The sequence below is a fragment of the Oncorhynchus tshawytscha genome, linkage group LG28, assembly GCF_018296145.1.
Source record: "Oncorhynchus tshawytscha isolate Ot180627B linkage group LG28, Otsh_v2.0, whole genome shotgun sequence".
Lineage (NCBI taxonomy): Eukaryota > Metazoa > Chordata > Actinopteri > Salmoniformes > Salmonidae > Oncorhynchus > Oncorhynchus tshawytscha.
In genome coordinates, this window is record NC_056456.1 from 9677962 (window position 1) to 9689903 (window position 11942).

The window sequence follows — 11942 nt, forward strand, 5'->3', positions numbered from 1 at the left end:
AAAAGGAACCACCAGCTTTCATATGTTCTCATGTTCTGAGCAAGGAACTGAAACGTTAGCTTTCTTACATAGCACATATTGCACTTTTACTTTCTTCTCCAACACTTTGATTTTGCATTATTTAAACCAAATTGAACATGTTTCATTATTTACTTGAGGCTAAATTGATTTTATTGATGTATTATACAGTATTAAGTTAAAATAAGTGTTCATTCATTATTGTTGTAATTGTCATTATTACAAAGAAATTTTTAAAAATCGCCCGATTAATCGGTATCGGCCTTTTTGGCTCCCCAATAATCGGCATCGGTATCAGCGTTGAAAAATCATAATCGGTCGCCCTCTAGCTTAGACCATTTCAGAATGTGAATTGGAAAGACAAAAGATTTAAGTGCTTTTGAACAGGGTTTGGTAGTAGATGCCAGGCACACTAGTTTATGTGAAGAACTGCAACGCTGCTGGGTTTTTCACGCTCAACAGTTTCTAGTGTGTATCAAGAATGGTCCACCATCCAAAGAGCATCCAGCTATTCATTGGAGTCAACATGGGCCAGCATTCCTGTCGAACACTTTCAACATCTTATAGAGTCCCTGCCCCGACAAATTAAGTCTGTTATGAGGGCAAAATGGAGAGGTCCAACTCAATATGAGAAGGTGTTCCTAATGCTTGGTATTGCGTCATTCTTGTTTTATTTCTCATGTTTTTGTAGTTTTTTTCTTCTTCTTCTAACGCTGCATCATTGGGAAAGAGCTTGTAAGTAAACATTTCACTGTAAGGTCCACACCAGTTGTATTCGGAGCATGTGATAAATCAAATTTGATTTGATGAATAAAAGATTAGTTGGTTGCTCCTTGATAATACAGATGAGTACATCCTACTGGACAAGCTTACAGCTTCTGGCATTTCCATGCGGTCTCCAAGTACTAACCGGGCCCGTCCCTGCTTAGCTGAGATCAGACATATTCAGGCTGGTGTGGTCATCAGCAGGGCCGATGAATGCAGGGACGGATTAATGCAGAGGTTTACCGGGGCTGAAGACCCTGGGCACAGGCTCATGGGTGGCCTAAGAGGCAGCAAAACATTTCTTTTTTTAATTACAGAAATATATGACGTTGCCCTCTTTGGGTAAAGCAAGCCCCATCCCCCTCTCCCTGCCTCCTTCAACTAGGCTGCTGTGGTCAGAGAGGTCGTACATTCCAGGAAGATCCTGCCTCATGGCCACACAGTATAGAGACACAGTATAGAGAGTGAAGTTTCATAGAGAACAAACAAATTTCTTCCACTTGAGGTCCGAAAAACATTTATGTTCCGGAGAAGGTATAAAAGATCGGTGAAGAATCCAGCTACGAACTGGTCCGTTTTTTACATTTTGGTGAGGCTCATGGGAGACGGTGCGGCCACATTACCATAACGCGGTTTATTTAATAGCCTCAGATATGAGGTTTACATCTAATTGTTGTATAAGATGAATGAGTCAGAATGATACTGTTTGTAAAATTGTGTAATGTGATTTTGGACTTTTTAATGAAGGAAACTCCAATTCCCTTTTGAATTTAACTAAATCAGAGGACCGCCCATGAGCACAGTTATGGTCGGGCATCCTGGGACAGGCCCTTTTCTGCAATTCCTACCTAAAACCCCAACTTTAAGAAATTCTCACTAGACCATGTTTTTCTCCATTACGAAAGGACAAAGGTTGCAGACCATTGCTGAATCTTTTAACCATACCACGTGGTTAAACCCTTAGACTATCGATACCGACAGAATAAGAACAAGTCTTTGATATTAATTACTAGTCTGTAACTAGGAATTCGGTATCATTGAACGCGAAGAACGACAACCGCCGAGACATCCATTCTACAACAACATGAATGAATGTCACTCTGAACTACCCACGAGAGAGAGAGAGAGAGAGAGAGAGAGAGAGAGAACGGAAACTCTCCAACAGAAACTAACTTTTCAACACGATCAAGACGACACACTGAGCGTAAATATATTGATTGATTGCAATTGTTCCCGAATGAGTGAGCGTTCATGTGCAAAGGATTAGCATTTCAATTGTTCTAATTATCAACTGTGCGTTGTCTTCTCAGTCGACCCCCACTTCCCTTTTGTACAACAAGCCGCCATGCCGGTTTAGCCCACTAGGACACATTCCCCTATCATTTCTTGTAACCATATTTACTTTGTTTGTTTGTTTATGCATTTCTGTGAATTACTTAGTTAGTAAATAAATGATTTAAGGCAATTGATGTATGGATGACTCATAGTGAAGACTGAGTTCGTGCAGATAACCAACAATTTACAACGTTTGGAATGAGACTAACGTGAGGTAAAGTAAATAATTCATTCATTCGAAGACTAATTGATCAGATATAAAATATCTGAAAAGTTATATTAGGAATTTATAACTTTGTAATCTGAATATTTTCCTTGGTGCCCCGACTTCCTAGTTACTTACAGTTACATGTTTAATCGCATAATACTAATTACAGAGAATCTTTGATAAAAACTAAGTCTTCAATTTAATGATAGTAAAGACACGACAGTGTACATGTATTTGATTTTTTACTGCAAACGCCAACCACAGGAAGACTCAGGATCCCACTCTCACTGAGTGTAGACAGCCTGCTGCTGCTGCTCTGCTAATCATCAGATGAGGGGAGGAGATTAGTTAGGCGGTCCACATGGGTAACTGGGGGGCGCTGCCTTGATTGGGTAACTGATTTTTAAAAACTGCATAATAAATCAATGTGACTGGTCAATTGTGTGAGTCGGGGGCTGGGCCCAAGATTCTAAAAAATAAACGCAATTTTTTTTTATCCAACAGCAGGATCCCGCTCTCAATTTTATAAATATATCAGAGAGGATAATTTAGCCACAGACGATCGAAGGTTTATAGAAAAAAATAACAGTGGATTAAGACTTATCCCAAGTATATACATGTATCTGCCAAAATTAAGGAAACACCAACATATAGAATTTTAAAAGGGTGTTGTGCCACCACAAGCTGCCAGAACAGCTTTAATGCTTCTTGGCATAGATTCTACAAGTAGACATAAACCATGCCAGGAGAATGCACTCCACACCATAACATATACTTTGTATCCCTTGTTTACTCAAGTGTTTCCTTTATTTTGGCAGTTACCTGTATGCCTACAGTCAGGAAGGCCGCAGTTTGGGCAGTATGCACACCAAATATAGGCTACAGCTTGTTCCTTGGGGCCACATACATATAATCCATAGTAAGGTTTTGTAACCTCTTACCCTGGCAATTTCACTGTGAAATTCTCATGGGTACACTAGCAATGTATAACAGTTCTGACTTGAATGGGAACTGCCATCTATGAATTATATATCTATGGTTGGTTGCGGATGTCTGTTTGCCTTTTGCAGATTAAAAAAACAGTACAGTTTGCAAAGCAAATGCCTACTGCTGACAAGAGAAGCCTAATCTGTCTGTAAAACCAATAAAAACATTTTTTTCTCAATAACTCTCAATCTGTAGGTAATCTGTAGCTCATTTTGAGATTGGCTATTGCCAATACGAGGGGCCTATGATTTCTTAATCTGGCCCTGTTCGTAAACCAAGAAGTATGCTTTCGTACACTATAAAAAGGTGATGATGAAACTCAGAAAATATTATGACATTTAACATTTAATTGTTTAATAAATTAACTTAGACTGGGACATGGACTGAAAAATAGCCTACACTGAACTAGACAAGGACATTTCCTGAAGAAAATATGTGTGCTTGCTTGTCTTGAACAGAATTTTATGTTGATTGAATCTATGCAAATCCAATCCATGAGGGGCCTCTGGCTTTCTCATCCAATGGATTTTGAGAAAGAGTTGAGGCCCACGGATGAGGTGGGGGTAAGATGGCGGGTAGGAAAAAAAGGAGAAAAGTGGAACATATAAGTAAATATGGAATGGTGGATCACACAGAAGACCTACAGAAGGAAATTGGAAGAGCTATAGAAGGAAATTGAACAAGAGTGAGTTAACTGCGGTGGCAGGTGCAGTGTTTTGGAAAGAATGGATCCTTGCCTTCTGGCTGATCCATATGTGGTGTCAGGTTGGGTAAAGAAGAGACTGGGGAATGTTGGATCCGTGAAAGTGACTCGTAGTGAAATCGTGTAGATTTGTTGCGTCTTTGTCATCCAGAGGGAGCGTGTGCCACACACCACTTGACTGGGGACAAGAATTGTGACGTTTTTTTCCTTTCCAGAGCAGGACGCCATTGCAAGGAGTGATAACTGGAATGGTGAGGTGTTGACGAGGATCAACTGAAGTTGAAGATTCCCTGTGACGATTGTCTGTGACGCTCATCATTTGGTGTGACGCAGAGAGAGCGTGGTGAAACAGAGAACACACTATACTACTGACTTCTGATGAAGTCAGAATGTGTCAGTTATCCTGTGATACCTTTTATCCCAAATCCATTAGTGTTTAAGGTGTCAAGCGTATGGTCATGTGGCAGCAGTGTGTAGGAGGGAGATTCCTAGATGTGAGAAGTATTTAGGAGGAGATGTGACAAAGGAAAGTGTAGTATCGGTGGAAAAGGTAGTACTTAGGTGGACATGATTTTACTGCAGAAGTCAGTTAGCATTTGCATTTTTAAAAATGTTTATCCTCAAGCTAGGGAGAGGCGAAGGTCGAGTCACGCGTCCTCCAAAACATGACCCGCAAAACAGCGCTTCTTAAAACAACCGCTCACTTAATCCGGAAGCCAGTCGAACCAATGTGAGGAAACACCACCACGATTCCCTAGAGGACGATGAGCAAAGTAAAGCCCTCCTGGCCAAACCCTCTCCTCACCCGGACAATTGTGCACCGCCCTATGGGACTCCCGGTCACAGCCGATAATGACATAGCCTGGGATCGAACCCCAGGCTGTAATGACACTGCAACACTGAAGTACAGATGAGGCCAAAGTAGTGGAATGATGTTGAGGTTTTAATGGGTGCAAGGATGGTTGGCAGGGCAATTTTTTTGTGATGAATTCAAACTACGGAATAGTAGGCTGATACATAGCCAATACAGAAGGTGGCGACATGCACCTATGTCGTACTAAATTCTCCAAAATATTAAATATAAACGCAGAGGACACTATTTCCGTATTTTATGGCCCATAATGCAATTCATCAGGAAATGGGTGTGGCTTCACAATGTTTCCAGATTTGAATGAAATGGAGGAAATATGCAGTCGAAGTACGAGAGTGGATACAAATTCATTGCTTTAACTAATTATGACAAATGTTAAGAAAATATTGAGCAATGTAATAAAGTAATGACTTTTCAAATAAGTTACCTTATTCAGTTATGTTGGCTGACAATTTGTTAGCTACCCTGTCCTTACGAACCACATAGCGTATCATTACAGCAGTATGTTGTTAGCTAGCTACCTAACGTTATAGTTGACTACTTATACATTACATTTGCCAGTATATTAACTATATGTTATCTAACTAACTACACAACGTTTATTGACTTGATTAATCACGCCATTGTTAGCTTAGCTGGACACTCGGGTGCTTTCCTAAATTCGCTCTGGCTATCTACTCCGATTTCAGAGCACTCTCGTCTGAGTACCAGAGCGCAGAATCATGAATTAACGTTAGCTAGTAATTTGTTACGCTAACAAGCTAGCAAGAGGTTGCATAGCAACAACATCAACTTCCGATGAAGTGTGAGGACGCTCAACTGAAAGGATACCGTACGTTTACAGTATACTACAATTAACTAATAGTATGTAGTTTTATACTCATTAAATATGTAGTATGGGTATTCGAACACAGCTACTGTCTCGCCCCAGCCTCCCTCCTACTGTGTTAGTGGGGGGCGAACCGTAGACTTTGTCCTTCGCCCCCGCCTTTCGGGCACAGGTTTTCTCTGGTGCATAGCAGGTGGAAGCGACACTGTGTGCAAGCTAGCAGCCTGCTGTGCTAGCGGGAGGTGGGGGCGACAGATAGACAGGCCTTCCTGGCTGGCCAGACTACATAGAGATCAAAGACCAGGAGCAGATCCAGGGCCTGACGAGAGCCTGCCAGCTAGCCAGACAAATACTGTTGCTGGCTGGACGCAGGTGTTCCTGTGATATAGTGAGATAGAGTAAGACATTCCAAGTTAATAACATCCTTGTTTTCATCTCTGACCCCAGGTTGGCATGACGACAGAGGAGATAGATTTCATCGTCCACCAGGAGACGATTCGTCACAACGCATACCCTTCTCCTGAGATATGGGGGTTTCCCAAATCAGTCTGCACCTCGTCAATAACGTGGTCTGCCATGGCATACCTGACACCTGGCAACTACAAGATGGAGACATTATCAACGTTGATTTGACCTTGAGTTTTATCCCTCTTATGCACAATCCACATTCCTGATTCCCCCATTCATCAGGTCTATCTGGAGGGTTACCATGGTGACACCTCCTAGACATTCCTGATAGGCTATGTGGACGAGGTTGGGCAAAAGCTAGCAGAGACAGCCAGGAAGTGTAGAGATGAGGCTATCGCTGCCTGTAAACCTGGGGCTCCACTGTGTGTTATAGGAAACACTATCAGATACACACACACAGGATACCTCTGTTGTTTTGTGTAATCTACTGTCCCTACAGTGGTATAACCCACTCCAATGGTTTCCATGCCATGTCCCTACTTTATTGGACATGGCATAGGCTCCTACTTCCATGGCCACCCAGTCATTTTGCACCACGGTAAGTACAACACAGCAACAGTTTTCTGTGGTTCACCTACTCTATGTTGGACAAATCCAAAATATCTCTTTCATCAGACAGCTAATGACAATGATATGACCATGGGTGAAGGGATGTCTTTCACTATAGGTCAGTCACATTTCCTATGTATATCAGTGTGTATTGATGTCAACTTTAGTGAGTGTGTGTGTGTTAACGTTGCAAAATATCCTAATTGACATTTCACTTTTTTGTCTGACAAAATATTTGGAAACAATATGTGGTCAATGTTGCTATAATTTATTTGGACTAGGACTTTTCGATTCATGAAATCAAATTGATTACAATCAGAGGAGCACATTATTTGCTATGATTGACATCATCATAAGATTATCCTGTGTTAACGTTGTTAGGACTGCAAGGTTTGCAGAGTATCGTACGTCTACTGGGCTGATTATGTCATGATGGGATGTTATTGATGCTGTGTTTGGCTTCATAATATTTTCTGATCTACTAATAATCTCTAATGACATCAACCTCCAGCTCTACATTGTTAGCGACTTAGTTTGTACTCGCTCTTGTTCAATTAGGAACCATGTCCTATTTATATCACTGAGGAGACTGATTCTACTGACGTGATGTATTTTAATGGGATCGGGTAGGATTTTGTCAGTCAAGGCCTTTTTCTACTTACCCAGAGTCCGATTAAGTCATAGGTACTACAGTAGCGTTAGCGCAAATGCTAACTAGTATTAGCACATTGACTGGAAGTCATTGCACTGGCGCTAGTTAGTAACTTCCTTCAAACTGCATGCAGAGATATAAAAATGGTATCCATGAGTACATCTGACTCTGGGTAAGTAGAAAAAGGGGTTGATTGCCAAAATCTCGCACTATCCCTTTAAAACCTCTTCAGGATCTTACCCCCCCTTTTTTTTATCACCTAAAATGACATACCCAAATCTAACTGCCTGTAGCTCAGGACCTGAAGCAAGGATATGTATATTCTTGATACCATTTGAAAGGAAACACATTAAAGTTTGTGGACATGTGAAATTAATATCGGAGAATATAACACATTTGATCTGTTCCATCATCTTTGAAATGCAAGAGAAAGGCCATATTTTCAGATAGGAGTTTAGGTGCAATTTAGATTTTGGCCACCAGATGGCAGCAGTGTGTCTGCAAAGTTTCAGTCTGCCAGGAGTTTTTCCAAATGAGCCGAATTCATCAATTGATACATCTTCAAGTACATAACTATAGAGAACATACAATATGCTATTGTAATACAATTTTTTAGTTTACACCCTCCCAGGAATATCATACATGATGGATAATTAGCTTCCCTACAGAAAAGACACTAACCTTCACACATTTAGATGTGTGGGTGGAGTGGGTGTGGGGCCAGAGAAAACAGGGGTTCAAACTGTAGTTCCTACATTTGAATATAAAAATGGATTTATCAAACAAAACTATGCTACATTTGATCTCTGGGACCCTCAGGATGACAAATCAGAGCAAGGTTACTGAATGGAAGTACATTATTTACCTTCAGAGGTGAATGTATCAAACCAGTTGCCATGGTAAAAGTGTTTTGATGTGCACTCTTCTCAAACAACAGCATGGTATATTTTCACTGTAATAGCTACTGTAAATTGGACAGTGCAGTTAGATTAACAATCATTTGAAGCTTTCTGCCCATATAAGACATGTCTATGTCCTGGACAGTTGGCTGTTACTTACAAAGTCTTTCTAGTCACATTAGCGCATGTTAACAGCAAACGTCCTGGTTTAGGGACACCGATCCCGTAGAGGATAAATTCCATAGGCTACATTCTTCCTTTCTGTACAACATGGCACATTTGTTACACAATATTGAATCTCAACAATGTTAATCTCAAACGTGTAGGAATTCATTGAAATAAACTAGTCAAACATTGGAGTACAACATACACATACAGCTTTTCCCTTTTGCAGGTTTTCAGTATCTTTGGTCCCGTAAATTGACCCCACATCATTTGTAGGACTAGATTGCTGATGTAGTACGGGATTCAGCTGGGAGAGTGCCACAGTCAGATGAGTACCAAGAGTAGTTACTGTAAAATGACGGGGCACTTGTGTTCGGAGGCATAAAGTCCCACTCTTTGCTTATCTCTGTAATCCTGTGATTCTGGGGGCCCCAGTGCACCGCTGTTGGTCGAGGAGAGCTGCTGGACCGAGGGGAGTCACAGGGGGTCTCCTGCTGTCCTGGTGGCATCTGCCCGTTTCTCCACAGCTTCTTCAACTTGGAGCGACGGTTCTGGAACCAGATCTTCACCTGGGAGAGGAGTAGACATGCAGGGAGAGGAGTAGACATGCAGGGAGAGGAGTAGACATGCAGGGAGAGGAGTAGACATGCAGAAGTATAGGGGATGTTTGAAATTCCCATCCTATGCCCAAGCGCACTGCTACCTCCAGTCAAGTACCTTACATCTCCAGCAAGGATATTACACTTATATACAGTGCACCTACAGTTGAAGTCGAGGGTTAACATACACTTAGGTTGGAGTCATTAAAACTCGTTTTTCAACCACTCCACAAATTTCTTGTTAACATACTATAGTTTTGGCAAGTCGGTTAGGACATCGACTTTGTACATGACATAAGTCATTTTTTCAACAATTGTTTACAGACAGATTATTTCACTTATATTCACTGTATCACAAATCCAGTAGGTCAGAAGTTTACATGCACTATGTTGACTGTCCCTTTAAACAGCTTGGAAAATTCCAGGAAATAATGTCATGGCTTTAGAAGCTTCTGATAGGCTAATTTACATAATTTGAGTCAATTGGAAGTGAACCTGTGGATGTATTTTTTAGGCCTACCTTCAAACTCTGTGCCTCTTTGCTTGACATCATGGGAAAATCAAAAGAAATCAGCCAAGACCTCGACAGGTCTGGTTCATCGTTGGGAGCAATTTCCAAACGCCTGAAGGTACCACGTTCATCTGTACAAAGAATAGTATGCAAGTGTAAACACCATGGGACCACGCAGCCGTCATACCGCTCAGGAAGGAAATGCGTTGTCTCCTAGAGATGAACGTACTTTGGTGTGTGAAAAGTGCAAATCAATCCCAAACTGCCATAAAAAAGCCAGATTACGGTTTGCAACTGCACATGGGGACAAAAATCATACTTTTTGGAGAAATGTCCTCCGGTCTGATTAAACAAAAATAGAACTGTTTGGCCATAATGACCATCGTTATGTTTGGAGGAAAAAGGGGGAGGGCGTGCAAGCCGAAGAACACCATCCCAAACGTGAAGCATGGGGGTGGCGGCATCATGTTGTGGGGGTGCTTTGCTGCAGGAGGGACTGGTGCACTTCACACAATAGATGGCGTCATGAGGAAGGGAAATGATGTGGATATATTGAAGCAACATCTCAAGACATCAGTCAGGATGTTAAAGCTTGGTTAAAGCTTGACTCCAAGCATACTTCCAAAGTTGTGGCAAAATGACTTCAGGACAACAAAGTCAAGGTATTGGAGTGGCCATCACAAAGCCCTGACCTCAATCCCACAGAAAATGTGTGAGCAGAACTGAAAAAGCATGTGCGAGCAAGGAGGCCTACAAACCTGACTCAGTTACATCAGCTCTGTCAGGAGGAATGGGCTAAAATTCACCCGACTTATTGTGGGAAGCTTTTGGAAGGCTACCCGAAACGTTTGACCCAAGTTAAACAATTTAAAGGCAATGCTACCAAATATGAATTGAGTGTATGTAAAAGTCAGACCCACTGGGAATGTGATGAAAGAAATAAAAGCTGAAATAAATAATTCTCTCTACTATTATTCTGACATTTCACATTCTTACAATAAAGTGGTGATCCTAACTGACCTAAAACAGGGAATTTTTTACTAGGATTAAATGTTAGGAATTGTGAAAAACTGAGTTTAAATGTACTTGGCTAAGGTGTATGTAAACTTCCGACTTCAACTGTATGAAATATATTTAACTTAATGAATATAATGCTATTTAAAATCCTCCATCATGGTCAGAAAATAACATAGCGCACCTGTGTTTGTGTGAGTCCCAGTGACGCGGCGATCTCCGCGCGTTCAGGTAGCGCCAGATACTGCCTAATTCGGAATCTGCTCTGGAGCACACACAGCTGCAGGCTGGAGTAGATTGTTCTAGGCGTCCGGGATTTCTTTGGATTTCCCTTTACCATTCTGACTTCTGTCTCCTTCTCTTTCTCTGAGAAGATGTGTATGATCATTAGCAGGCCTGTCATTAATCTTGGTTAACCCAGAACTAAAATATTGTGTTATTTGGTCTGTTCACGGGAGGTAAGCCTATCATTGATTTACACAATATAGCCTGTGCACTAGGTTTAAAACAAAACCTGGCATAAAGAACCAACACAATGTTTCTGAAAAGTACAGAAATTGCCACATCATAGGCTACTAAAAGGGAAAGTATAGGCTAGTCATAAAAGGAGAGTTTTGGCTTTGGCTTTCTGACTGTTCTGCCCTCTCCACTTAATTTATTGCTGCCTTGCTCTCACTTGTGGATGTGCATAATTGTGCTTAATTGCTTGTTATTGATTTATCCACATTTTGGAGCAGACAGTGTAATTTAATGATCAATATGTATCATTCTGACATCTGGATCCTTCTCATCTTTCTGTGAGAAAGAACAAATAGCTTTATGTTCATCTTCTAAAAAGGAGTGTATTGCCCATTAGCTGTCAGGTTTGGATGTGCCTGTGCGTAATTGATGCATACAAACTTGGGAGCAGAAAACGGTGAAATTCAGTGATCATGGGCACATCCACACTGGAATAAACAGGTTCGATTATACAATAGATATGAATCACGTTACGCACCTGTGTCCGTGGTGAGAGAGGAAGAGCCCGTATATGATCCATAACAATCATAAGAGGTTGGGAACCCAAACTCATAAATCTTGGGACTGTAGTGAGCATTATTCCCATTATAACCACCGGGAAGAAACGAATTGACTTCAAACTCGAGCTGATGCAGTCGGTTAGGGAAGAAATTGCCCCCTGTAGCAGTTGAAATCGGTAAGGTTGGAGATTCCTGTGATTCGTGCATGCTGTAGGGAGTTGATTGCATAGCTGTGGCAACAGTCTAAAGTTATGGCACCATCTCCCTATGCAAACCTGTGCGAAGAATTGCCTACTAGGATCATAAAAAGTCCTCCAGGGAGAATTCTATTCAAAATGTTGTTCTCCAAT

At 41.3% G+C, this 11942-nt stretch overlaps 1 protein-coding gene and 1 pseudogene across 1 annotated transcript; one reads left to right on the top strand and one right to left on the bottom strand.

Moving 5' to 3' along the window:
- Nucleotides 1-3834: 3834 nt before the first annotated feature.
- On the top strand, nt 3835-7155 carry LOC112227322 (annotated as a pseudogene).
- Nucleotides 7156-8752: 1597 nt separating this feature from the next.
- Nucleotides 8753-11870, bottom strand: LOC112227323 (homeobox protein Dlx2b-like). Its single transcript, XM_024392217.2, has 4 exons — nt 11571-11870; nt 10758-10939; nt 8843-9018; nt 8753-8756 (listed from the first exon to the last, which is right to left on the bottom strand). Exons 1-4 carry the CDS (start codon nt 11818-11820, stop codon nt 8753-8755), a joined length of 612 nt encoding a protein of 203 aa, XP_024247985.1. The 5' UTR covers nt 11821-11870.
- Nucleotides 11871-11942: the final 72 nt, after the last annotated feature.

Bases quoted from the DNA above. Each gene is read 5' to 3' on its own strand.
- LOC112227323 (XM_024392217.2), bottom strand. From the start codon at position 11,820: ATGCAATCAACTCCCTACAGCATGCACGAATCACAGGAATCTCCAACC. The intron at 10,940-11,570 runs GTGCGTAACGTG...ACATCTTCTCAG, and splicing joins CTCTCTCACCACGGACACAG to AGAAAGAGAAGGAGACAGAA. The intron at 9,019-10,757 runs GTGCGCTATGTT...CTCCTCTCCCAG, and splicing joins TGGGACTCACACAAACACAG to GTGAAGATCTGGTTCCAGAA.